The sequence below is a fragment of the Medicago sativa genome, chromosome 6, assembly GCF_051527215.1.
Source record: "Medicago sativa cultivar Bolivia chromosome 6, Bolivia_mono, whole genome shotgun sequence".
Lineage (NCBI taxonomy): Eukaryota > Viridiplantae > Streptophyta > Magnoliopsida > Fabales > Fabaceae > Medicago > Medicago sativa.
Window position 1 is genome coordinate 36,816,197 of NC_140754.1, and position 27,440 is coordinate 36,843,636.

A 27,440-nucleotide genomic window follows, 5' to 3' on the forward strand; every position below is an offset into this window, starting at 1 on the left:
CAAATTACACCGCAATGATTAATGATATACAAATGTTACACGCTTACACCAACACCAAAAACCATGATCATATTATTATTAAGATGACATATATGCAACCATACAAGTTCACAAACCACATCAGTTATGATAACAACTATAAAACACAACTCAATCTCCAACATATACAGATTAAAACATGAACAGGCAACGACAATATCAACATAAAAAACACAGTTGTTGTCAGGTTTTTCATCACCAGATATGTCGTTAAATATGTTGGCCAAAATTGCAAGATACACAACAGCATTATCTAGATCGATACAATCATCTAGGTAATCAAATTCATTAATCATAACATGGTGTGAATTCTCTTCTAGTTTGTCCATTAGCAAATCTTTTACATAGATATGTCGTTATATATGTTGGCCAAAACTATAAGGTTATTTTGATCATTTTTTGTCGGTTAAAATGTTGAAATGAATTGACCATTGGATTCGCTTCGTAGAAATGACTCTATGGTTGTACAAATATCATTACTCTTCTATGAAGCACGGGAACAGATAAAGACTTCGGGCACGACACGAACACTGACATGTCGACAACAATAATAATTTGAGAAAATAACATAATTCAATATAATTATATATGTTGGTGTCGTGTCGATGTCGAACACCGACGCATGTCGACACCGGGACATGCCTCATCCGAGGAGCGTCCGTGTTTAATAGTTACTATTCCATTACAACAATTCTACATCTCAACATAATGGTTACTATTCAAGTGAGACCGATAATAAATAAGGGAAAGGAGAACAAGCTACACCACACAACAAGGACGACACGGCTAGAGAAAAAATTACAAGAGCACTGTAAATATACGGCAACCCAAAATATAACACCAAAATTCTATGCAAGCTACATTGCCAAGACAAAACCTTGATCTCATCTACTATGTCATTGTCAATTTGTCATCCACTCCTTTGTTTCTATCATTGAAGATTCTATCATTTCTCATCTTCCATATCACCCACATAAACGTATGTCAAATTGACTGATAGCCCTTACGTAACTTCTTACTCTGCACCTCCACACTCCAACATTCAAAATGCACAAACAAATTATTTGGAATTAAGAAGTTAAAATTGAGCCACTGGAACACCTTTTCCCACACCTTCATCACCACCTTACAATGCAAGAAAATATGAGCGGAAGTTTCCTCACCATCACTACAAAAATCACAATTCAACGCAGAACTTCCTCCGTATTTTTGATATTTTCACTGGGTTTGGACCCGAGGTGTAGAGGTCTTTCAATTTCTAATAATGTATCCTTTACTACAAAGGATGAAACAATTGATTGTGCCTATTACAAATGTGAAGTCATAAGTATAATATGGCATGCCAATGCCATGTGAATTGAAAGATAGAATAAAGAGATAGTGGTTTTCAGAGAAATATTATTATTATTTTTTTTTGAAAACTCGGTATCCGATCTAAGAATCGACTAATGAAACCAATCCCACCGCCCACTTGCGGGGACCTCGTTTAAAGCCAGAGCAAGCTTTGTATGGACTTTGCCCACCGAAATTGGCACTAGAGGGAATCGAACCTGAGACCTTTGGAGGAGTAAACTCCAACATCCCAAGCCAACCACTAGGTCAACCCCAAATGGGTTGTTTTCAGAGAAATATTAATGAGCCCAATTGTTAAAAAAATCAAGTTCATAAGTATAATAAAACAGAAAATCGAATTTAAAAGGAAAAACAAAACGTTATAAACAGGAAAAATCAAGGGATATGGACTCTACTCTTATCCTTTGGCACTAATTCTGGCTTCTCTGTTTGCACCTCCGTATCAAAACACCTTATTTCCTGAATTTATGTATGTTTGATGTTTGATTGTAATTTATATTTTTGAATCAGAGACTTTCATCACAATGGTTTTTATTTCTTTTCTATGGTAGGTTGAATTCATAACACTATTGTGTGTTGCTTATTGTGTCATATGTCTGAGTTTTGCATAATTGAAAGCATACTATCTCAAATCAATTTTTTGTTTTTAAATTATCAAGGGACTTAAATCTACTGTTGTAGTTTCCCGCTTTTAAGAACTCTCAGTAGTGTAGCTTTCTCTCTCTTTTAGAATAATGGCTAAGGAATTGTTTTGTCCATTTGAATATTTAGTTAAATTTTAATTCTTGCAATTCCTGTCCAGGTAAAATGAAGCACCGGAGATGGTAGATGTATTGGAATTGTGACTCTAACAAATTAAACTATCTTCAAGTAAGATCAATCGTATGATTTTTGTTTCTTTTCTTTGTTGAGTTGCTTCCATTTTATTTTTTATTTATTTTTATTAAATTGTGCCTGTATTTAAAGTGATTGGAAGAGAAGGATTTACATGCGGTGATGGGACTGTGTACATTCATTTTCTCCCTTGGACATGCATTTGTTCTCTCTCTTTTTTTCCTAATTGCTCTATTGTCTTTTCCTTTCATGTTGTTTATTTATTTTACTTTGATCTTATCCCGCTTAGAATTGAGTGTTCAAGGGGTCTTGATTCCCGGAGACGTGATTTATTGTTGATTTGGTTTTTGATGTTGTGCCAAATAATGAGGTTTCCAAAAGTGGTGTTTTGACTGTTTTAGGCACTGCAATTGGTGCTCTAGATATAAATATCAGGACGATTTTACTAAATGGTGGAAAGGTAACCATTTAGTAAAACACTTGGGTTGTTTTGTTGCAATTTACAATGTGCAAGTGCAAAGGTCTTGGTTGCAAGTTAGGAACCTGTGTCCCCTACATTCAGCAGAGCTATCAGAAGGGCTGATATCTGTTGTCAACGATTTGGCCGAGTTATAAGGAGGATTGTAATATGGGCAGGTGATTCAGCTGAATCACTGTGAAGGATGCAATCTAGGGTAAGTAAACTACACTGATGTTCTTTTCATAAAACAATTGAAGCTCTTGAAAAATCAATGTCAAACAGAGAACTATAAAAACATGCTCAATGCCAACATGCTCTTGATTTTTGGACAGTGCTCTAATTGGTTGATTTATTTTAAGAAATTGTTGTAAGGCTTATTGCCATTTAATTTGCTTTATTTTAAATTAGAGAATGATTTGTTGTTGTAGGATTTTATCTTAAGATTTAATTGAGTTATATATAATGTAATTTGATTGAGTAAAGCAATAGAAGTTCTTGAAAATGGATCACCAAATTGAGAACCGTATAATAATACTATACTTATGCTTAATACCAACATGTCATTGGCTGATCTGTAATTCTGATTATTTGTTTCACAGCTGCAGATGTGAGTCCACTTATTGCCAACAAGAAAGTATTGCAAGAGATTGTGAAAATACAACGCTCTTTTTTATGGGGTGGAGTCCAAGAAAACAAGAAAATATGTTGGCTGAGTTGGAACAATGTTTGTAAAACAAAAGAAGAAGGAGGTCTTGGCATTAAGAATGTGGAGGAGTTCAATTTAGCATTACTAAGCAAGTGGAAATGGCGCATAATAACTGAAGAGAATGCTATATGGTATGAGCTGCTGAAACACAGTAGTGTGGAAGATATGGGGAGCTGGACAAACAATAGCTGGACTTGGAACTTATGCATTAAAGTCTCGGAACTCAGCGCAGAAGGGAGGCTGCAGCAGCTTACAGAATTGCAGAATCTGTTGCATGAAATTAAGCCAAACATGTTGATTAGCGATGAAATGATTTGGATTCTCGACCGAATAAATGGTTTTACGGTTAAATCATGCTACAAAGAGATAAATTCAACCTATAATCAAACTAACGTGGAAGGAAACTTGAGAAAGGCAGTCATGGCTGTTTGGAAAACAAAGGTACCGTAAAAAATTCAAGTGCATGGCTGGAGACTATTGTTGGGGAGATTGCCAACACGGGATGAACTGTGTAAGAGAGGCATTTTAAATGAAGCATAAAACTTAGTTTGTCCATTATGCTCCCAAGTAGCAGAATCGGGAGCATATATGGGTTTCTCATGTACATTTTCAAAGGAGGTTTGGAGAAAAGTGGGAAGCTGGCTAGGTATCTCATTGACATTTAATTGTGTCGGAGAAGAACACTTTGTTCAATTTAGAAGGTTGATGAAGGGGAGAATTCATCACGAACAAGTGTTACCGCTGCCGTCGTTCTCTGACGCTTTCATCCGCCGCACTGTCCAAAATCGTTCTGCAACAGGGCTATGCAATTCACCTCCTCCAGCCTACTCAATCTATTTTCAAAATTGGATGGCTTGTTTTGTGGAAAAAAAACATAGTGAAAATTGCAAACAGGCTTGTTATCAAAGAAGATAACTGACTTGTATTGCTTGAGACATGTAGGTTATGCCACAATGGTCATCAATGGAATAATAGTGATGCAACAATCATCAATTCAATAATGGCAGGTGAACTTACAGAAATATGCCTTGGCATATTAGGGAGGCGACAACACGGCGGAGATTGACGTCGGACTGGCGGAGAAAATAGGTGGTGTTGTGTTTGGGGTTGAAGTGGGAAGGGAGAGAGTGGGTTAGAAGACTGGTGTTCTCTCTTTTCTGTTCAGAATACCAGTTTTGATTTTCTTTTTTAAAAGCAATAGACATGTGCAGTGGCGGAGCCACGTTACACCCAGGGGATTCAAGTGAACCCCCTCACTTTGTTAACTTTATACCAATTTTCCATGTTATTTTATTCTTGAACCCCCTCAACACTTATGTCTTGCACCACTATCTCATAGAAATTAGAAAGTTTGCGCCTAGCTATGCATGTATGCAGCTCATTGACAATATTACTTTTTAATAAGCCCGATGATAGCAAGCTGTGCAACTTAGTCAATTAAAACCAATATATATCAGTAAAAATGGTATGGACAAGATTTTGGTTAAGGTTTTAGTGGAATTTATAACATAAAGTTATAATTGATCATTAGCAAGGGAATAATAGAGGAAAAATTGTAAGGTATGTTAATTTTTATTAAACAATTTATATTAAATCTTTAGCAACATATCATTAATTATGCTATGATTTTTAGCACTTTGTGCTAAATCTTATGATGATAAAAAAAAACATAATTCTTTTTTTTTTCTCTTTTAGAGGTTAAATTTGCAAAACAATATTAGTTATCAACAATTTTTTTTTAAGGAAGTTATCAATAAATTTAATAATACTACCAACTTTTTCAATTTATATTTTTAGGTCAATAAGATCTTATATTTAGAGACGATAAAAAAATTACACCCATGTATTTAAGAATATGCGACATTCCAAAAACAAATTTGACTGAACCTAAAAGACATATGGTCAACATAGATAATGAGTTGACTATTCAGTGTTTCATAGAACGAAATCACGTTGAGGACAATTGTCGAGTATGCATGTAATTTTTTGCATTTAATATATATTTTTGAATATGTATATATATATGTGTGTGTGTGTGTATATATGTGTATATATATATATATATATATATATATATATATATATATATATAATATATATGTGTGTGTGTGTGTGTGTGTGTGTTTGTGTGTGTGTGTGTGTATATATATAACTATTGATTATAGTTCAAAAGTCTGAACCCCCTGACTCAGGGTCCTGGCTACGCCACTGGACATGTGTCATGATTTGAACCGTATGATTGATCCGATGGACAAGATTAAGCCAAAGTCACATGACTTTCCCGCAAAAAAGTCATGGAAGTGCCACCCATGAACATCCCTCCACACTCTCTTTCGTATCAAGAGTGTCTATGCCGACCCCGGTCCGGGGCTGGCTTTTCTTCTTACGTTACTGTTATTATGTTACATTTTTCCAATGAATCAGATATTTTCACAACACACAAAATTACAAAAACATAGTTATCAATTCTCACCAAAATCACAACAATAAATAAACCAAACATGTTACATTAATTCAACACATTTATGTATCAAATATCAATACTATTGTTGTAACATTTTTATGAACTTTTATCTTAAACATGGCTACTACAATTGTTAAGCTTCAAGTTTTTCCAGAGTGTAATTTGAATAGACATAAGCTTAGAAATGGATTTGGTAGCTCAAATTCTTCATCTGGGGTGTTTGGTTTTGGACAAAATTTTGGTGGGTTGTGTTTGAAAAAGTGTAGGGCTTTCAAGAGTGAAGATGGTGGTGATGTGAAGGAGAAAAAGTTGAGAAATTTGAAGAAATATGAAGTGAAAGTTCAAAGGGAAAATGGGTTTTGGAGTAATTTTAGAAATGTTTTGTTGGGGAATTTTATGATGGGTTCTAAGTTGGATGATGAGTATAGACAAGCTGTTGTTAGGTTGATGAAGTTCTATCTATGGTGAGTTCTTGTTTTTGATGTTTTATCATTTTTTTAGTCTGTTTGGATAATTAATTGTTTTATATAGTATAAGCACTTATCATATATGTATTTATGTATTACTATTAGTTATTTGTTAGGGTTGATGAGGTTCTATCTAAGGTGAGTACATGTTTCTTATGTTCTATCATTCTTGATTCTCTGTTTGGATTAACAACTTAATTGAGTGGTTTTAGCATATAAGTGCTTATGGATAAGCTATATCTACAACAGAAGATAAAATTAAGTGTTTATCTATAACTTGTTTTCATATGTTATCTTGGGGAGTTTGGAAACTTATTTATAGCTTATTTCTATAACAAAAGATAAAATAAGTGCTTATCCATAACTTGTTTTCTCAAGTTATCTCGGAGAGTTACAGAAAGTAAGTTGAAAATAGCTTACAGAAATAAGTTGAAAATAAGCTGAAAACAAAAGTTGTTTTCATGTATTGATCCACTTAATCTAGTCTCACATACAAGTACTTAATCTAGTCTCACAAGTGCTTAATCTTGTAGATAAGCTCAAATAAGCAAATCCAAATAGCCCTTGTTGTGTTGTGTTATTTCCTTGTTTCTTTCTTTTTTTCAATCTTGTGTGGTATTAAATGTTGAATATAACTGTGTTTATGTATTTGTGAAAACAAGATTGCTGTTCAAATTGGAAGATATATTGTGACCTTGATGAGCACTGGTGTCATCCTTGCAATTGGATTTCAGATGTCAGGTTGGTATATATTCTACTTTCCTATTTTAGAATTTGTATATGATAATATTTGCACTTAAAGTCGAGTTTCCGACAATAGTATAAACAAGTTTTCCACTATCGTTGGATCATATCTCACCAAGACGCCGCATTATAACATAAACATCTATATCATAAAATTACACATTAAGTGCATGCAATTATTAAACTATATAGTTATATCCATTGGTTCCTCATATAATATGTGATGCTGATTTTTCGGAAATTTTGTGAAGGTGGAGATAGTCAGATGGATGCACTGATATGGTATAGTTGGCTCGGAGGAGTTATCATTGGGACGATGATAGGTGCTAACTGGGTGTTAGAGGATTATTGTCGCGAAGGTCCGCGAAATGTTGTCATAACTGGAAGGTACGTTCACTCACCGACAGTATTCTAGAAATCGATTTCCAACGTTTTTTGCTTTTTAATGAGCCTATGCATTCTTCTATGTAGCATCTTTCATTTTTATTTTATTATTTTTGCAAAAAATATCTCCACAATTATCTATGTGGTGGGTGAGCTGTATTTGGATGCATGAGTAAAAAAAATTAACGTCGACTTTGCATACCGATTAAAGTCTACTTTGATTACATCTAAGTTTTTTTTCATGACACTGACTCTTGCATCTTGTAAATTTTGTGTGCAGTACAAGGGGACTGGGTAAAGCTTTGGCGCGGGAGTTTCTTCTTTCGGGAGATCGTGTAATTGTTACTTCACGAAGGTGGTATCACAAACTATGAGATCATTTTATAGAGATCAAATTAATATATTTTGTTGCTCACAATGTATTTTTGCTCCTGCTCTCGAATTTTGTGAAGGCATCCCTGAGTCTGTGCAAGCAACTGTCAACGAGCTTGAGGAAAATCTAAAGGACGGCATTGCCAATGCAGTTGGTTCATCTTTGACAAAGCTTTCTCAAACAAAAGTTGTAGGCATTTCTTGCGATGTTTGTGAGGCTGATGATGTTCAGAGATTGGCAAACTTTGCTGTTAGCGAACTTGGTTATATTGACATTTGGGTAAGTGTGGCTGTTCTTTCTGTTGAGAACTATGTAGCACTGACACTTGAGATTGAATGTGTCTGACACTTGACACATGTCGGAATTAGACGCCAACAGGATACTGACACATGTGGTTACATTCAAGGAAATTTTACAAGTGTCAGCGTGTCAGTATTAGTATCTTGGTCAGTGTATGTGTCAGTGTTTCATAGATTGAGCATCACTGAGCTAGTTTTTGGCATACTAGCATAAAGGAAATTGTTATGCTAATGAACCCTACTATCGATTTTGTTATCACTTCAATGAAAGTTTTATATTGGATTCCTTATTTCTTGCTGAGTGTGGTTTCTGTTTTTGGTCCTAATCTAATCTTTAGCATCTTAATATTATAAAAGAAGACCAGTGCTGCAGGCAAATTCTTCAAAAACCCTAAGCAAGCTCTTCTCAATTTAACCAGCAATTCTTATGGAGGGAAAACCCTAGGGTTTAAATTGAAAAAATGACTTTGTTGCCCTTCAGATCATGTGTTATGGCCTTGGGAGTTGCTTCTTGCTTGAAGGAAATCTGCATGGATAATTGTGCACACGTTTCCTATGGTTGGGCTAATGATGGTTGCTGCAAGTAACCATCCACTTGGCACAATGTTTGCTATGTAACTTAGAAATGATGCTTGCTTGCTTGAAGGAAATCTGCATGGATAATTGTGCACACGTTTCCTATGGTTGGGGTAATGATGGTTGCTGCAAGTAACCATCCACTTGGCATAATGTTTGCTATGTAACTTAGAAATGAACACATGAGATTTTCTCCACTAAATAATGAAGTAAAGGTAGTTTGTCTTTCTATTTAAGTGAGGAGTATGTCTTCGTAAACCACAAGACATCAACCACATTTCGTTTTTTCTACCAGAGCCAAGAATGGAACACTTTGGGGACTTTACTATGTATGTCAAGGACCGTGAAGCTGCTGGTGCGATATGTTTGATGAAAGGTATGAATGAATAGCTTATTGATTCTGCATGTGTAATATTTTCTGTATCACATGAAATTGTTTTTGCCATTGATCATTCAAATATGATTGAGAACCTCTTTCTGCAACTGTGTTATGTTTTTGTTCAAGTTTTTATTTGTGTATTTTTTATCTCATGAAAGGTGTGAATCCAAACTCACAAATCATTTTTCTGCAACTTTGGTGTTTAGGTTTTTGTTTAAAATCTTATATATGTACCTCTTATATCATGAAATCTGTGAATCCAAAATCAGAAACACTAAGTGGTTTGTTTTAATGTGTTTATTCTTTTTAGATCACTTTAGTTTGTTTCTGACATTGAGTATTCAACCATGTGCTCAACAACTTCTATTTGTTTAAGACATTAACATATGGACATTATGGATTCACAGATTTAATGAACATGCATGTATCACATTTAATGAACATGCATGTTTAAAATCATATATATGTAGTTTTTATCTCATGAAATTTATGAATCCAAAATGAGAAACACGAGGTGTTATATAGTTGTGTTCCTTCTATTGTGGCCGTTAGTTTTTATTATTATTTGTGCATCTTTCCTCTCATGTCAACAGTTCAAGGCAATGCTGGTGGGGAGATTGACAGAGGCGTTAGGAAGGATTTGGTTAACCTTCGAACCTTTCACATGGAGTACGACATATGTTCTGTAAGTTTTCATACTTGCTATTAATCTGTTTTTACTTTAAGTTAGTGATATGTGCTACTGGTTATTATATGAATTGTGTTTTTCTTTTTGTAATGAAAATTTTATTTTAGTCAATGAATATCACTGTTAAGCAAAATTTTTGTTAGCATGAATGGGTGGGCATTTACTTAGTGTAATACATGTATATTGGAATGATATCCATTTAATGTATGATCCATTTCTTTTTATGATGTGTTTGGTTGACATCATGTTTGGTTTGAAAAGAATATATGCATTAAGAATAATGATCACTTTGATGTAGGATATTGTATGATAAACCATTACTAACAGCCCATCTTTGATGTAGATTAATGATCACTTGGTCCTGCTACTTACTTTGTCACTGATACAAATAGATGGGTTGTTAAGAATATATGCATTAAGAATATATGTTTGGTATGCACATTGATGAATACATTATGCTATGTGATCCAAGAAATAATGAGGTAGAGGTTCAGGTTGAGATAAAAAAGAACAAAGTATTCTTCAAGAATGGGTGGTTTGGCTTGAAGGATTTCTACAACATTGATATTGGTGCTTGGGCAACTCTTGCCTATGAACACTCGAGTCTTATGAGGATGACCTTGAAAAATAGGTTTGATGAGGAAATTGACTACCCTGATTGCACTCTTCCAATAATATCAAAGTTGGATTGCGGTTTATGTCAATGCAGTTCATTGGTTTTTTGCGCAACATCTGTCATAATATTGACTGCATCTGATGTTAAATCTGGATTTTTGGTACATACCTTTTATATTGTTTGATTATATTTCAATATATGAATAATAGTAATCATTCATGATGTTTGTTTATTTGCCACTGCAGGCCTTGCCTTGGTTAGGATTTTGTCAGAGTGCATTGCCAACTAAGGAAACTGAGATCAAAGTCGTTGATTACTTGGGATTTGCTTGGAAGTGCTCATTTCAGATTGTCGAGACAGAAAATGAATTGGTGTGCAAAATCAGAGGTGAGTGGGGATCTCTTTGCAAGGCGCGTAGGCTGTTAGAAAACCATCCCCTAAAGCTAGCTGTAACGCACGAGTCTGAGAACAAAGTTGTCTACCTGAGGCATGTCCATATTCCCTGCAAGCACCAGGACATACTCAAGCCCATGGATAAAATAGTTTGCCTAGATGCTGCTGAGGCAGGGTTCCCCCCAATAGGTATTTGGTTTTGTTTCCTGTCATTCTTTGGTGTGTTGTAGTGTGTTGCGATAGCTATTGAACTATTCGTATTGTCATCGTCTCAGGAACGGCTATCCGTATCGCAGATGAAATTTCTCTACGAGAGATGCAAAAGTTGAATACCTACTACGTGGAGCTTGAGATCACAAATGTAAGTGATGTGCCATTCAATTGAGAAAATGCATATAAGTTTGCATTTTATTTTCTAGCCAAAGAAGTTTGCATTTTATTTTCTTCATAAGTATCAACCAGGGGGACTGTTACTTATAGATGTATAGACAGTACTAGACACACTAAATGGTTATCCTAAATAAACAGTTGGGAATTGCAATTGTTTGACTTTGTGATAATATAACTCAATGTGAATCAAGATACACAAAGTCGACTCGGCCATAATTTATAAATTGATTTCTGGAGGCAGAATTTAGTTTATCAGGAGTACTGATATCTAATGAGCAGAAGGTCATAATGTTATGACACAATATCTTGCCTTGATTCAAATTGGAGTAATCTTCTGACTTCAATACACTTAATAATTTTATAAAAACTAATGTGTGGAGTGGTTTATGTCATTGCCCTGCTATTGCTTAAAGCTTAAGAAATATATATCAGTTAGGAATCTCTGCAATATTTTTAAGATACAGACCTATCCTAACCACTATCAATTGTTTTAAGCTTATGCATTCCTGTTGCTTGACGATTAACTAATCATCAGAACTGCCTTCTTTTGGATATGATTTTAACTTACTTATTTTTGAAATAGGATCATAGCAACAAATAAATATGCAGCCTTAATTTCTATTCATGGTACAAGAGGCAATTAGGAGAGATTTAATCCAACAAAAGAATGACATATGCTAGCAATTGACCGAGTCTTATTATGTTCCATTCCGAAACTAATTAATTATGCAAGGTTATAAATTGTATCACTTTAATAATAGAAATAACACATGCGTTTCCCGTATAACTGATGCATTCTTAATTTATTTATTATTCAATTACCGACGACATGTTTTTTATGTATATATCAGCTGAAGGTGAGATTGCCGTCGTGTTTTGCTAAGGAATATGGTTTGTGTGTTGATGACTATGTCATGTTGCGTGATCCTAACAAGAACATGTTCGAGGTTAAGGTCCACAAGAAAAATGACAAGGTGTACTTCAGGGATGGTTGGATAGGGTTTAATTGGCCTTGGTGCATGGGTCAGTGTTACCTATGTAGAATCAAACCTTATGCATATGACCATAAAAGACAGATCAGGAGTGGAAGTGGACTATCCTAATAAATGTCTTCCTCCTATATCAAAGATGATCACTCCAAATGATGGCAGCATGGTGATGCAGTTTTATCGCACGTTTGTTCATATATTGACATCTTCTGACATCGACTCTGGATATCTGGTAAATGCCGTTTCATATTATATTTATAGGTTTATATTTTAGAATCTTGATTATGGTAAGTAATGTTAATTCCTATTCTCTTAAACACAGGTGTGTCTTGGTTTGGTTTCTGCGAGGATGCATTGCCCACAAATGCGACTCAGCTATCTATCATAGATCAGCAAGGATATATTTGGCAGTGTGATATGGTATTCATTATGGAAGATAATACTATATTTTGAAGGATTGGAGGTGACTGGAGACGCTTATGTGCAGCGCGTAACTTGGTCAAAGGTCATGCTAGAAAGCTTGTTGTCACCGAAAATACAAGGAATGGTATTCTTCATATAAGGCACGCTCCTTTGCAGTGCATTCATAGGGGTTTCGTGAGATCTATGAACAATGCTGATTTAAGGCATGTGTACCAGGTTAACCATTACTTCTCGTAGTGCCCAGTTAGGAAGAGAGTCTAGTGGGCTTTGCGATAATGTGTGCTAGAAGACATGGATTCTGTAGTTTTTTGGCTTGGTGGACTTTTGTTATTATGTACTTGCTGCCATGTTTTATATATGGCTTCTTTTGAGTTCAGTTTGGTTATCATGCAGAATTGGTTAATGTATGTTTGTGTGTCATGGTAAACTTTGATTAATGCTAAGTTTGTGTTTGGTTTATGCGTCTGAATTCTGAATATTTTACGATTGCTTTTAAATTAAGGTTGTAGTTGATGCATCCGTCATCTTATTCAATCTTTTATATATGATCATATGTTTTACAAAATCTGTGACTGTCATGTGATTGTGTGATTGATTAAATGTATAATTAAAGAGCAAATGGTGGTTATATGTCTGTTTTAGAAAACGGCTAACAATGCTCTGAATGATCATATGCAAGGTATCATGAATGATTACATTCAGTGCTTGACTATGGTTAAAAAGTGTCATGATAACTTGACTATAAGTTTTTCATAATGAGGCAATTTTATTGACAACGAGTGTGTATAGGACGCACGTCAAAATCGAGGGCTGAAAACATACTGCAAAAGTATCCGACTTACCGGACAAGTCCATGACATCAAACTTCTCTACATCCAAAAAAACAAACTGCCGCTATGATAGATTCATAGAACCATAAGACAATTGTGACAGATTCAAAGAACCATAAGGCAACTATCCACGACATCCGAAATTCGCTGCAGCAGAAAACAAAACTTTTTCTGCTATATGCGTGCTGACAGCGACTACAAGGCAACTGTCGACGCCGCCTACCTCAACCTCGGCTTCTCAATACAAACAACAGCGAACACACTAACGCAACAAACACTCAATTGGGTTTCGATCTCATTCTAATGACATACGTTTCAGCTGGTTTGCATTAGAAATTTGAGCACATGTTTGGCTTATCCATGACAAACCTTTTCTGCCATATGCCTAATGACAGCGATTACAAGGCAACTGTTGATGCCGCCTACGTTTGCCTAGGCTTTGCAATGCAAACAACAGCGACCACACTTACGCAACAAACACTCGGATGGGTTCCGATGTCACTCGAATGACATCCATATATTGAGAAAACTAATCCATGTACTAATCGTCTTCGTTAACCATCTTTTACCTCTGTTAACCACAAATCAAACTCACAAAAAACTAGCACAAAACAAAAACTCATGTTACTTTTTTATCAGCCGATTTTACGTTGTACATCTGTGTTGTTCCCCTCAATATAACCGACAAAGATTGGCAACTATTTTCATATCCTTTCCACAAAAAACAATATTTCCATATTATTTTATTACTTCCACAAAAAACAGTATTTTCATATTATTTTATTAATATAATTTACTCTTCCGTAGCCTTTGATCAATTGTAACAAACGTGAGCAAAAAATAATGGTAAAGATTGAACTTTAAATCCTCGAAAAAAAGATTACTAACAAACGTGAGCAAAAAATATTGTTAAAGATTAGACTTTAAATCCATTAAAAAAAGATTAGTAACAAACGTGAGCAAAAATATTGTTAAAGATTGGACTTTAAATCCTCTAAAAAATTATTAGTAACAAATGTGACCAAAAAATAATGTTAAAGATTGAACATTAAATCATCTAAAAAAAAGATTAGTAACAAACGTGAGCAAAAAATAATAATGTTAAAGACTGGACTTTAAATACTCTAAAAAATACTAGTAACAAACGTGACCAAAAAATGATGTTAAAGATTGAACTTTAAATCTTCTGATAAAAGGATTAGTAACAAACATGAGCAAAATATAATGTTAAAGATTGGACTTTAAATCCTCTAAAAAATGATTAGGACTCAAAATATTTTAGAAAAAGATTTGTTAGCACTATATTAAATATTAATAACTAGGGTTCTCACAGGTAGTTCGTTCCCGCATTGTTTAGTTTTTCTCAACCTCTCTCAACCCTTTGCATCAAAATTCAGAATAAACCTGTTTAGTTTTTTTCTTTTTCTTTCATCTTACAACTAATCAAAGTCGATTAATTTTATGGATTACATATTTGACTTTGCTGGTTTATAATCAATTATGATTCAAATTGTTTACCATTAATTTTAATAATTATTTGACTTTGCTGGTTTATAATTGCTTATACAAACTATGATAGCGTGGTTTTTTTTTATATAATGAAAACCATGGTTTTTTTTAATTATTAAATAAAAGGAAAATAAGCAATAACATCCCCTGCCATTAAGCTCCTTCCACTGTTGTTCAAAGGAATAAAAGCATTGCTTTTTTCTTTGTGATTCCAAACGTTCTGCATATATACAATTGATAAACTGGTCCCATGGCCCCTATCCAATATCCAACAAAATACAGTGAAATCAAAGTGTTAAAACCATTTAAACAATTCAAAATTGTTAAACGATAACAACACTCATGTTAACAACAACTAAAAATAGAAACACTAGAAAGCTTCAAACCACTATCTTTTGCTTTTGGTCACATTGAAACCACCATCTGAGAGGCAATAAAAAGAGAGGATCGCTAAGAAGTATGGATACGAACACCGACACCAGATACAACACGGATACTGACACGCCAATAACGTTGATAATTTGAGAAAATCACATAATTTAGGGTAATTATATTTATGGATGCGGATGCAACACGTGTTCAGACACATCTAATATGAGGAGTGTATGTGATTCATAGGCGAGGAGTAATGTCATAATTCATAATTAATATCCAGGAAAATAACATAATTTGTTGTCATTTAACGAGGTTGAAGGGGATACCCATAACTTATATCAATAGGAATTCCTAAACTCAATTGCTCAAGAAAGTATCCCACCACATACTTTAAAGCTAAAAGAAGGTGCACATTTGATGTTGTTGTGAAACATAAACCCTAAATATGACCTGTGTAATGGAACACGATTGTTATGTCGTGGTTTATTTGAGAATATGTTGAATGTGGAAATCCTAATAGAAAGCAATGCTGGAAATAGAGCATTCTTGCACCGAATTAAATTAAAAACAAATGCAAGTTCATGACTTCCCTTTGTGCTTAGTAGAAAACAATTTTCCGTTAGACTAAGTTTTGGTATTACCATAAATAAGTCACAAGGGCATACAATTCCCAATGTCTTAATCTATCTTACACGACATGTTTTCAGCCATGGTCAATTATTTGTATCTTTATCAAGAGGAGTTTATCAAAATTCAACAAACGTTCTCATTAAAGAAGGGAAAATAGAAGGAGAAGAGGGAGACTTTACGAATAATGTAGTTTTTAAATATATTCTTTTATCGCAATCATAACAATGTTTCTTTTACATAACATATCATTTAAACATTTATTTATGATGTTTCTTTTACACAACACACACATTTATGTCATGATGTTTCTAATTACTATTACAATAAACAATAAATGATCATTATTGTGTAAAAGAAACATCATAACATAAATGTGTGTGTTGTGTAAAAGAAACATCAATATATCAATATTGATGTTTATAAACTAAAATATGCCTTGACAATATCAATATATCAATATCAATGCGTCAAGACAAACTAAAATATGTTGAATTCAAAAATTATTTTCAACAAAAGTTCCCATTAAAGAAGGGAAAATAGAAGGAGAAGATGGAGACTTTACGAAAAATGTAGTTTTTAAATATATTCTTTTATCGCAATCATAACAATGTTTCTTTTACATAACATGTCATTTAAACATTTATTTATGATGTTTCTTTTACACAACACACACATTTACGTCATGATGTTTCTAATTACTATTACAATAAACAATAAATGATCATTATTGTGTAAAAGAAACATTATAACATAAATGTGTGTGTTGTGTAAAAGAAACATCAATATATCAATATTGATGTTTATAAACTAAAATATGTCTTGACAATATCAATATATCAATATCAATGCGTCAAGGCAAACTAAAATATGTTGAATTCAAAAAATATTTTTCATCAAAAGTTCCCATTAAAGAAGGGAAAATAGAAGGAGAAGATGGAGACTTTACGAATAATGTAGTTTTTAAATATATTCTTTTATCGCAATCATAACAATGTTTCTTTTACATAACATGTCATTTAAACATTTATTTATGATGTTTCTTTTACACAACACACACATTTATGTCATGATGTTTCTAATTACTATTACAATAAAAAATAAATGATCATTATTGTGTAAAAGAAACATCTTAACATAAATGTGTGTGTTGTGTAAAAGAAACATCAATATATCAATATTGATGTTTATAAACTAAAATATGCCTTGACAATATCAATATATCAATAACAATGCGTCAAGGCAAACTAAAATATGTTGAGTTCAAAAGTTATTTTCAACAAAAGTTCTCATTAAAGAAGGGAAAATAGGAGGAGAAGATGGAAACTTTACGAAAAATGTAGTTTTTAAATATATTCTTTTATCGCAATCATAACAATGTTTCTTTTACACAACACACACATTTATGTCATGATGTTTCTAATTACTATTACAATAAACAATAAATGATCATTATTGTGTAAAAGAAACATCATAACATAAATGTGTGTGTTGTGTAAAAGAAACATCAATATATCAATATTGATGTTTATAAACTAAAATATGCCTTGACAATATCAATATATCAATATCAATGCGTCAAGGCAAACTAAAATATGTTGAGTTCAAAAATTATTTTGTTGTATGCCTTGACAATATTTTGTTTATAAATCAATATATCAATAATTTCTATCATATTTAAAAATTTAAATCAAAATTATACAAACAAACATAATAAAATAATCACATGCGTTATCGTGCCCGTCTTTCCGCTAGTGTAGATATAATAACCGCACATGTCATGTAGATATAATAACTCATATATTTATTTTTGTTTTGTAAAACTATAACACAACAACAGAAATATTAGGCGAACAGTGTAAGTTTATATATCAATATATAATATATTTAAGAAATAAAAAGCATGGTTTATTATTGTAAGAATAAAGAAAATCAATTTTCATATACATCTTCTTCTGATATACAAACTACCCTGTATTATGCTATTGGTAGTGTGTATTTATAAGATAAATGTAATTTATTTTATCAGATGTTCGTTTCGTTGTGGAATCTTCGTGGGAGTGGAAAAGTTGGTAAAACCTATATGATTTATTCGTTACTCAGGGTAGTTTGTCCTGTGATAGTTGGGTTTACAGAAACCAAACACACAGGGGAAGACATGATGAAAATAATAGTCGAGACTTGGTGGAAGGGAACTGGAAATTCTGTTGACTTGGTTCAATCCGAGGCCCTATCAAATAAGTCTGGCACGGTATTTTCTTGGAACCCTGATTACTTTAAGAAAACAGGTGATACTCACTTCAACATTGTTATTTGTGATTTTTGTGTAATCTTTATAATTTTATTGTGACTTGCATTGACTTGGATGAAATTTTTATTTTTTTAATAAGTCTGTAAATTGCAATTCTGCAAGAGGGTTTGTGAGGGTGTTAGATGAATCTTGGTTGTTGAAATATTGAATTTTTTACGAAACGGGTTTGAATATGTATTGCAATTGTTGTTCTCTATCATATTTGTGCAAATTCTTCTTTTTAAAGCAGGTTGACCTTGTCTCTTTGTAGTGTGAAGCTAGGTTGTAATTTTGTGAAATCAGAATGATTTGTCTAAAGATAAACATTTGTTACTGTCAAGGTTTCAAAATAAATATGCTTGAATCATAACTGTCATAATATGCAGATGAAGAATGCTTGTAGTAACTGTTGAAATGTTAGAATTTTTTGTAGTGATTTCAACATGTGTAGTTGAATATGAATGTGTGTGTTGTCTAAAAGAAACATCAATATATCAATATTGATGTTTATAAACTAAAATATGCATTGACAATATCAATATATCAATATCAATGTGTCAAGGCAAACTAAAATATGTTGAGTTCAAAAATTATTTTCAACAAAAGTTCTCATTAAAGAAGGGAAAATAGAAGGAGAAGATGAAGACTTTACGAATAATGTAGTTTTTAAATATATTCTTTTATCGCAATCATAACAATGTTTCTTTTACATAACATGTCATTTAAACATTTATTTATGATGTTTCTTTTACACAACACACACATTTATGTTATGATGTTTCTAATTACTATTAGAATAAACAATAAATGATCATTATTGTGTAAAAGAAACATCATAACATAAATGTGTGTGTTGTGTAAAAGAAACATCAATATATCAATATTGATGTTTATAAACTAAAATATGCCTTGACAATATCAATATATCAATATCAACGCGTCAAGACAAATTAAAATATGTTGAGTTCAAAAGTTATTTTCAACAAAAGTTCTCATTAAAGAAAGGAAAATAGGAGGAGAAGATGGAAACTTTACAAAAAATGTAGTTTTTAAATATATTCTTTTTTCGCAATCATAACAATGTTTCTTTTACACAACACACACATTTATGTCATGATGTTTCTAATTACTATTACAATAAACAATAAATGATCATTATTGTGTAAAGGAAACATCATAACATAAATGTGTGTGTTGTGTAAAAGAAACATCAATATATCAATATTGATGTTTATAAACTAAAATATGTCTTGACAATATCAATATATCAATATCAATGCATCAAGGAAAATTAAAATATGTTGAGTTCAAAAATTATTTTGTTGTATGCCTTGACAATATTTTGTTTATAAATCAATATATCAATAATTTCTATAAATGAATTTTCATATACATCTTCTTCTGATATACACATTTAAAAAAAAAACAATATCCTTTGTAGAAACTCACATCCATTAATGAAGTGACACTTAAGTGTTGACCCAGTCAAAATTGGTCAAAAGGTCACTATTGCAAAGGGGATAAATCTTAAAGGTTTAAAATATTCAATTTTTTTTTTATTATGAGGCCAAAATTGCAACATTTGACAAACTTAAGGGGCCAAACCCTAAGTAATAAAAGTAAAAAAAAAAAAAGCAAACCCTAAATTGCCACCAAACCATCCTCACTTGTTTGTCGCGCCCCCCCTCCCCCCCGATTCTGGTTCGAAGCTGTGCTATCAGGAAAGGTTCTGGTTCTGTAAAGGTTCCTAAAAGGTGCGCAACATTATTTCTGCTTTACTTTCGTTTTCTTTGTGTTTCAATATTCTTACATATGCTCGTCTAAGTTCTAGATCCTTCAGTGAGGGCATGTTTGGCTAGATAGTGTGCCACCATATTGTTAGCCCTTTTAGTAAACTTAACACTATAGTTCAGAAAAAGGGGTAGCTTGCGTTTTATCATATTCACTAACCTACCCCAGTACTTTAAATTGCATAAACTTAATTTTTTACGTTCAAATAACGTAGTTTTTATTTTCAGTGCTTCATTTCGTTCCCTGTATTATGCTATTGGTAGTGTGTATTTATAAGATAAATGTAATTTATTTTATCAGATGTTCGTTTCGCTGTGGAATCTTCGTGGGAGTGGAAAAGTTGGTAAAACCTATATGATTTATTCGTTACTCAGGGTAGTTTGTCCTGTGATAGCTGGGTTTACAGAAACCAAACACACAGGGGAAGACATGATGAAAATAATAGTCGAGACTTGGTGGAAGGGAACTGGAAATTCTGTTGACTTGGTTCAATCCGAGGCCCTATCAAATAAGTCTGGCACGGTATTTTCTTGGAACCCTGATTACTTTAAGAAAACAGGTGATACTCACTTCAACATTGTTATTTGTGATTTTTGTGTAATCTTTATAATTTTATTGTGACTTGCATTGACTTGGATGAAATTTTTTATTTTTTTAATAAGTCTGTAAATTGCAATTCTGCAAGAGGGTTTGTGAGGGTCTTACATGAATCTTGGTTGTTGAAATATTGAATTTTTTACGAAACGGGTTTGAATATGTATTGCAATTGTTGTTCTCTATCATATTTGTGCAAATTCTTCTTTTTAAAGCAGGTTGACTTTGTCTCTTTGTAGTGTGAAGCTAGGTTGTAATTTTGTGAAATCAGAATGATTTGTCTAAAGATAGACGTTTGTTATTGTCAAGGTTTCAAAATAAATATGCTTGAATCATAACTGTCATAATATGCAGATGAAGATGCTTGTAGTAACTGTTGAAATGTTAGATTTTTTTGTAGTGATTCCAACATGTGTAGTTGAATTTGAATGTGTGTGTTGTCTAAAAGAAACATCAATATATCAATATTGATGTTTATAAACTAAAATATGCCTTGACAATATCAATATATCAATATCAACTAGTGCAATAAACACTTATTGACACAAGGATTTTAAGTGGGTTGCTATCCATATAACTTGAAAAGTTGGCCGGATGAGAGGTTTTTAGCTTCAATAGATATTAAGTTATTTAACCCCACTTAAAAAGTATTTTATATCTATATTAAAATTAAAATAAAATAAATAAGATCCGAGGAAACCATATACATCGCTCTATCTTTTCTCTTCTTCGCGTGATCGTTCTACCTTTTCTCTTCTCACAAACAAATCACCGCTATGAATCTTCTCGCAACAACAAACAAACCCAGTCCGCAACCATGACTCTCTCTTCTCCACTCTCAGCAGCAGCAGCTTATCTCTTCTTCAAACCCAGCATATCTCTCACAGTTCTCACTCACTCTAAGTCAAAGGTAAGTCAATTGATTCTCTAATTGAAACATTCCTTATTCAATTGCTTGTTTCAGGGTTTTAGAATTGGGAATTTTTGTAGGGTTTTAGAATTTGGGGAATGGGGATTCAAAATTGTTAATGGGTTTTTTTGAATGCATCGAAACATCAAACATGCCATGGCTCTTTTGCTTCATGCTTCAATTGAACTGAAATATGACATAATTCATGGCTTAATGATGCACCAAACTATGGGATGGCTTTCTTGCTACTGCCACTGCCATATGTATAAACAGCTTAATTAAGTGCTTATATTGTTAAAAAATTAGCCCAATTAACCACTTTTCAGTTATGTTCTTATGTATAAGCTATTTCTATAACAAAGCATAGAATCAAATCAATCTGTTTTCATATAATCTAAACCTACAAGCTATTTTTGTAAGCTATACTATAGAGCTTATGGATATAGGCCCTGTCTGGATAAACAAGTTAATTTGCAGCTTATAGCACTATCATGATAGGCTTTTTAGTGTTTATCATGATATGCACTTATGTATAAGCTATTTCTATAACAATAGGTAAAATAAAGTTAAATTATTTTGATATAAACTAGTATAAGCTATTTTCACAAGCTATGTTCAAGAGCTTATGAAAATAAGCTGAAAACAACTTATGAAAATGTCATATGTATCATTTACCTTCCTTATGACTGGACTAAGAAATAAACACCATTTACCTAATTACTTTCATTATGTATAACTATTTCCTTTTAACATAAGCTGAATTAAGCAAATACTCATATGTATCATTTTATACAACATCATCCAAAACTGGACAGTGGTATTGGTACTCAGTACTCTTCACGGGAATTCCAATTCAACATGCATTGTTGATGCAGACTCAAATATCGGAATTACTTTTGCTCTGTGTTATCAATGTAAGTTACTTTATTATGAATGTGATAGATATAGAGCACCGATGTATGCATACGTCTTAAACATATGTTATTTTGAAGAATAGTTTCCGGTGTAAGTTAAGATGGTCCTATTGAAGTCACTATGCATTTCCTTAATTTCAAGAACATTGGATCTTTTCATGGTGTTGAAAAAACTAATCTTATGTGCAAGAACAAAAGGTGGTGCATCGGTTAGTGTCTTGTTTATTATTATAATTTATTATTATAAAATGGTAGTTTTGATTATCTGAGAAAGACCTTACAAATTGTTCTAGCTTCTAACAAGTTAAAATAGAAACCAATTCCTTGGTTGCTAGCACAATTTATGAGCACATTTCTTGCTGGAAGCTTGTTCTCACTTGTGAAAGTACTAATATATTCATTTAATTTTTTTAGTAATTCACTTTATTTCTATCTCAATTTGTATGAGTCATCCTTGCGTAGGGTCATCTATTATATTGTTAAAAAATCAACTCAATTAACCACTTTTCAGTTAAGTGCTTGTGCTTATATATAAGCTATTTCAATTAACATTTTTATGATAATCTCTTTCACTCACAATCAATACTTGACATGTTATACCCTACTTCCGTTGAATTTCAACAACCTTCGTTGAGCTTTCTTTATTCTCTACTCAGTTTAGAGACAACTGCACTTGAAAGGGCAGCTGAAGGGAAATCCTTATTACTGAACAAGGTAAAAATTGAAAACTAATTTGTCTGTCTTTGTAGTGCTTTGGTTTACAATGTCAGATACTCCCTCTAATCCTTTTAATAGGAGACAAATGAGTCAGTCAGAGTTTTCCGCGATGCACCATTGACAGAATGAATGAGTCAATCAGAGTTATACCAAAATATTAAGACTTTTTATTGTAGCCCTCTGTGCTTTTTTTTTGGCTTGTTGATATCATGTTTCGACCTACTGTTACTTGGTTGTATTAGTTTTTTAGTGTGAATTGCCAGAATGAATGTTGAAGATTAAACATGTGTGTTTTGCATGTGTGTGTTTAATAGTGAGAGTTTGAATGAAGACGAGGAGTTTGATCCGCACCAAAGGTCGCTGCACTACTTGTATCGAAGGTATTGTTATTCCGCTCATTATTTAAATTGTCATGTGTTCTATTGAAAACTGTGCGATGCTATTTTTGCATATATGGAGTCTCTTTCTTCATGTAGCTAAGCTATTATGATGTGTTTTACATGATATTTGAGATAACAAACAAGTATTGTTGGTTTTTATCCTTTTTGATTGTACCCGGCTTCTAAACCTATCACCAGAGGCCTTAAGTTTTTTCATATCCATATACTAATATTCTTAGATGCTAGATTTGGTCTCATGGTTTGTGTTTTGGTATCTGATTTTGTTTCGCTCCTTAATCTTAGGTTTTTTATTACTTGGGCGTGCTGACTGATTATCCTATGCATTTGGAGCTGGTCCTTTGTTTGATGTTTCACAGGATTCTGACTGTGTCCTACTCTTCTAGGTGAGGATTGTTATTTGGTTTTATTCTATTTAATATAAATCTGCATGCAGATTTTTCAAGGATTGGATTTTACCATTGAATATGGGTTTCCACTTTAGGATTTCTTGTTTGGAGTCGATGGAAAGCGCTTCCTTAATATCTCTTTTGGTTCCCCCATTAATGAGTTGGTGATTGACACTCTTGTTCTGAAGGTGAGTGAGATCATTTTATCTTGTCAATACATAATTTTACGTTCTTTTTTCTTTTCCTTTTTTCGTTGCAAACTTGGAATGCAATCTTTCGAGAATTTATCTATCAGAGTTATGCAACATCACATTTTACCTTTATATTTTTCAGTGGAACTAGAAGTATAGCACTGGAAAATAAATTTAGGCATATAAATATTAACTTTAATTATTTCACATGTGTTTAACTAGTAACCACTTGTTGACACAGTTATTCATTCCTAAATCTGAAATATTCTTACCAAGGATTCAATTTTTGCAGTTTTTCCTACTCTGTCTTTGGTTGTTGTCGTTGTGGTATATTGTGTAGGTATGACTTACTAATACATTCGTCGGTGCTTGCAACTTTCAGGTTATTTTGCCAGAGGGTTCAAAAGATATTTTACCATCTGTTCCATTTCCTATGAAAGAAAGACACGAGGTATTACTATTTTGACATCTTCTTCCAATATATGCCATTCCCTTGTTTGGGTTTTATAGTCCATCCATATAATTGTTGCAGACAAAGTTTTCACCCTTGATATTGCTGGTAGACCTGTTGTTGTGCTAGAGAACAACACTGTGCCTGAGCATAATGAGCATTTTCAGGTATTACTGTTGCATCTTTTTTGGAGGCTAAAGTTCACCTATGTAGTCCTGCAATTTGTACATTTTGTCATCTCAAGCATGTGGTGTCTTGAGTTTCAACTATGAGAATCTAGGATTGCAGGCGATGATATTATGGCCATTTTAAAAAGGGTTTTAATTATATTTTAAAAATTGAGAAACTGAAGATATGAAGAGGTGAAAAAAAGATAAAAAGATACTAGTGGCAATATTTCCGTAACCAAAGTTTGTAAATGATACTTGGAACCTTTGATGGTAGTGAGCATTATTGTAAAGATTGTAGCTAGCTTTTGAATGGTTTTTTTTTACTGAGAGATACATTGAAAAAATGTTGAATTCATGACATTATAATTAATGTTTTTTTTCTTCTTCAGGTTTTTGGAGACAAAACTCCGTTTACTGATGATGAAATTATGAATGTTCAAGAACGTTGTGCAAGTTTGATTCTTGAAAGACTTTGATGCAATTTACATGTCTAGCAATGAACATGCTTTGAAACAATGACAATTAATTATTACGTCTAGTTTTATGGTATTAATGAATGATTTTGTAACTTTGAAGTTGTTTACAGTTTGGTATGAAATTTGATCTAATGATATTTTACATTAGTGATTGTGTATGAAATTTTAGATTAATTTGTTAATTTCTATATTATTATAATCATAATGGCAATGTCAATTAAAAGAAAAATTAAGCAAGGTTATTAAGTAGGATCACAACATAGACTTAAAAACTATGATTTTTTTTTATCCTTTTTGAGCCTTTTTAAGTGGGGTGACCCAACTTAATAAAAATATTTTAAGTGGGATGACCCGACTCAATTAAAGGTTTTTAAGTGGGATTTCATCCGACTTAAAATCAAAATAGTTTTTAAGTCGGCCACCTATAAGTGGGGTCAAGAACCGACTTAAAAAGTCATTTTGACCCCACTTAAAAAGCGTTTTCTATACTATAATGTGTCAAGGCAAACTAAAATATGTCGAGTTCAAAAATTATTTTCAACAAAAGTTCTCATTAAAGAAGGGAAAATAGAAGGAGAAGATGAAGACTTTACGAATAATGTAGTTTTTAAATATATTCTTTTATTGCAATCATAACAATGTTTCTTTTACATAACATGTCATTTAAACATTTATTTATGATGTTTCTTTTACACAACACACACATTTATGTCATGATGTTTCTAATTACTATTACGATAAAAAATAAATGATCATTATTGTGTAAAAGAAACATATGTTTAAGACGTATGCATACATCGGTGCTCTTAAGCCTAAAAATACACTGTCGTGCCTTTCATGAGTGCCTTTCATGCCTAAAAATAAATGATTTTGGCCCCCAAGAAAAAAAACTACAAAATCACAACTTCGTGAAAGTTAGGGGGCGACAACTGCTATGAAGCCTAAAAATTAATTAAACAGGATATAATTTTTTTACCAAGTGAGATAACTCTGAAATGAGAAACAATGTCTTTTTTTACAGGGATGAGAGATATTTTGACCAGCTAGTTGATGAAATGATTTCCAATGACCTTGCCATGAGAGCTAGGGTTGAAAAAGCTGAGCTTTTAATATTTCCCTCTACCATGCTCCCAAGCAAATACAAGAGTGAGTTACATTACATTTACATATATGCTACTTCTTCATTTAAACTTTATTGTTTGTTAATTGTGCCAAATTTGAGTTAATCAATCATTATGCAGGGTTTCAATCAAAGTATTACTTGTGGGGAGTTTATAGAAGAAATCAAGTACCATCCAAGATACATGATGCTGGTTCAAGAAATGAATAGTAGGTCCTAATGCATATTACTAATGTGCATCTAACCATAGTATAGTTTACCCTTTTATTTTGAAGAAATTTGAGTCCCAGCAGTTAACGAGAACACACATTCGGAGCAATATTGGACGGTTAGAAAGAATGTAGGTTTTAATTTTTAATATTATAATTTAAAATACCGAGTTTAGAATATAACCGTTCGATTTTGATCCGACATCTTGAATAAGTGTAATCCGACTGCTTGGGAGGTGTATCTTTTTTGGCAAGTATATATTAAGAATTTTATGATGATTAAAAGTAGTTTTCTTGATCAGCAAAAGTATTTCAAAGCAATATTAAGATTGATATTTTTCTTAGAAAATGAGATAGTAGCTTAGGAAAACATGATAAAATAATTGGTGACTAACTGGAAGAGTGTATCATGAGTAAGAGATGAGATTGTAAGCTTTAAAAAGAACATACACAACCCATTAAATAAACATCAATATTTTGAAGCTATTTCAATGTGCTGTTTATGCGATGTTAGCCAGCGCAAAAATTGTTTCCTGTCTATGTGGATAAACATTTTATTTACAGCTTTTTAACACAAACACTTATGTATTTTCATAAGCTAATAGCAAATGGAAAAATAAAAGTTAAATGGCTTTTGTATATGCTACAAGATGTTTTAGTAAGCTTCAATAAAAAAGAGATGCTTTGATAAGCTATCTTGGATAACTTATAGAAGTAAGTTGATAAAAACTTTGTAAAAAGGTCGGTACCAAAATTCTATGGAAGCTATATTGCCAAGACAAAACCTTGATCTCCTCCACTATGTCATCCCCCCCACCCAGATAGACGCATGTCAAATTGACCAACAGCCCTTACGTAACTTCTTACTCTGCATCTCCGCACTCCAACATTCAAAATGCACA

The 27,440-nt window shown here is 32.7% G+C and overlaps 3 protein-coding genes and 2 long non-coding RNA genes across 13 annotated transcripts in view; all 5 read left to right on the top strand.

Moving 5' to 3' along the window:
- Positions 1 to 26,845, top strand: part of LOC146914882 (uncharacterized) — a 44,685-nt gene extending 17,840 nt beyond the window's left edge. The window contains exons 8-9 of the mRNA XM_085717555.1: positions 26,231 to 26,355; positions 26,451 to 26,845. Coding sequence (XP_085573681.1) covers positions 26,231 to 26,355; positions 26,451 to 26,539 — 214 coding nt within the window. The 3' untranslated portion in view covers positions 26,540 to 26,845. The remainder of the gene's footprint in view (positions 1 to 26,230; positions 26,356 to 26,450) is intronic.
- LOC146914883 (uncharacterized) lies at positions 1,746 to 3,406 on the top strand. Of its 2 annotated transcripts, none has more exons than XR_015014434.1 (3): positions 1,746 to 1,939; positions 2,195 to 2,900; positions 3,286 to 3,406. It is a non-coding gene; the product is annotated as an uncharacterized LOC146914883 (long non-coding RNA). The 2 variants fall into 2 exon arrangements; XR_015014435.1 differs by having other exon boundaries at positions 1,747 to 1,861.
- On the top strand, positions 5,625 to 8,103 carry LOC146914884 (putative chlorophyll(ide) b reductase NYC1, chloroplastic). The gene is made up of 6 exons (XM_085717561.1): positions 5,625 to 6,299; positions 6,440 to 6,461; positions 6,986 to 7,064; positions 7,319 to 7,454; positions 7,732 to 7,806; positions 7,904 to 8,103. The coding sequence occupies exons 1-6, from the start codon at positions 5,974 to 5,976 to the stop codon at positions 7,911 to 7,913; spliced, it is 648 nt and encodes a 215-aa protein (XP_085573687.1). The 5' UTR covers positions 5,625 to 5,973; the 3' UTR covers positions 7,914 to 8,103.
- LOC146914885 (uncharacterized) lies at positions 7,964 to 13,036 on the top strand. Of its 4 annotated transcripts, none has more exons than XM_085717557.1 (7): positions 7,964 to 8,103; positions 8,995 to 9,075; positions 9,672 to 9,763; positions 10,261 to 10,542; positions 10,628 to 10,964; positions 11,051 to 11,136; positions 12,017 to 13,036. In XM_085717557.1, exons 2-7 carry the CDS (start codon positions 9,003 to 9,005, stop codon positions 12,266 to 12,268), a joined length of 1,122 nt encoding a protein of 373 aa, XP_085573683.1. In that variant the 5' UTR covers positions 7,964 to 8,103; positions 8,995 to 9,002; the 3' UTR covers positions 12,269 to 13,036. The 4 variants fall into 4 exon arrangements, with proteins under 4 accessions (XP_085573683.1, XP_085573682.1, XP_085573686.1 ...); XM_085717556.1 differs by lacking the exon at positions 7,964 to 8,103 and adding an exon at positions 8,139 to 8,914; XM_085717559.1 differs by lacking the exon at positions 7,964 to 8,103 and having other exon boundaries at positions 10,110 to 10,542.
- On the top strand, positions 21,259 to 25,356 carry LOC146914886 (uncharacterized). 5 transcript variants are annotated; one of them, XR_015014431.1, is made up of 9 exons: positions 21,259 to 21,503; positions 22,319 to 22,417; positions 23,074 to 23,131; positions 23,449 to 23,514; positions 23,818 to 23,918; positions 24,017 to 24,109; positions 24,495 to 24,563; positions 24,645 to 24,730; positions 25,123 to 25,356. It is a non-coding gene; the product is annotated as an uncharacterized LOC146914886 (long non-coding RNA). The 5 variants fall into 5 exon arrangements; XR_015014433.1 differs by lacking the exon at positions 23,074 to 23,131; XR_015014430.1 differs by having other exon boundaries at positions 21,288 to 22,417.
- Positions 26,846 to 27,440: the final 595 nt, after the last annotated feature.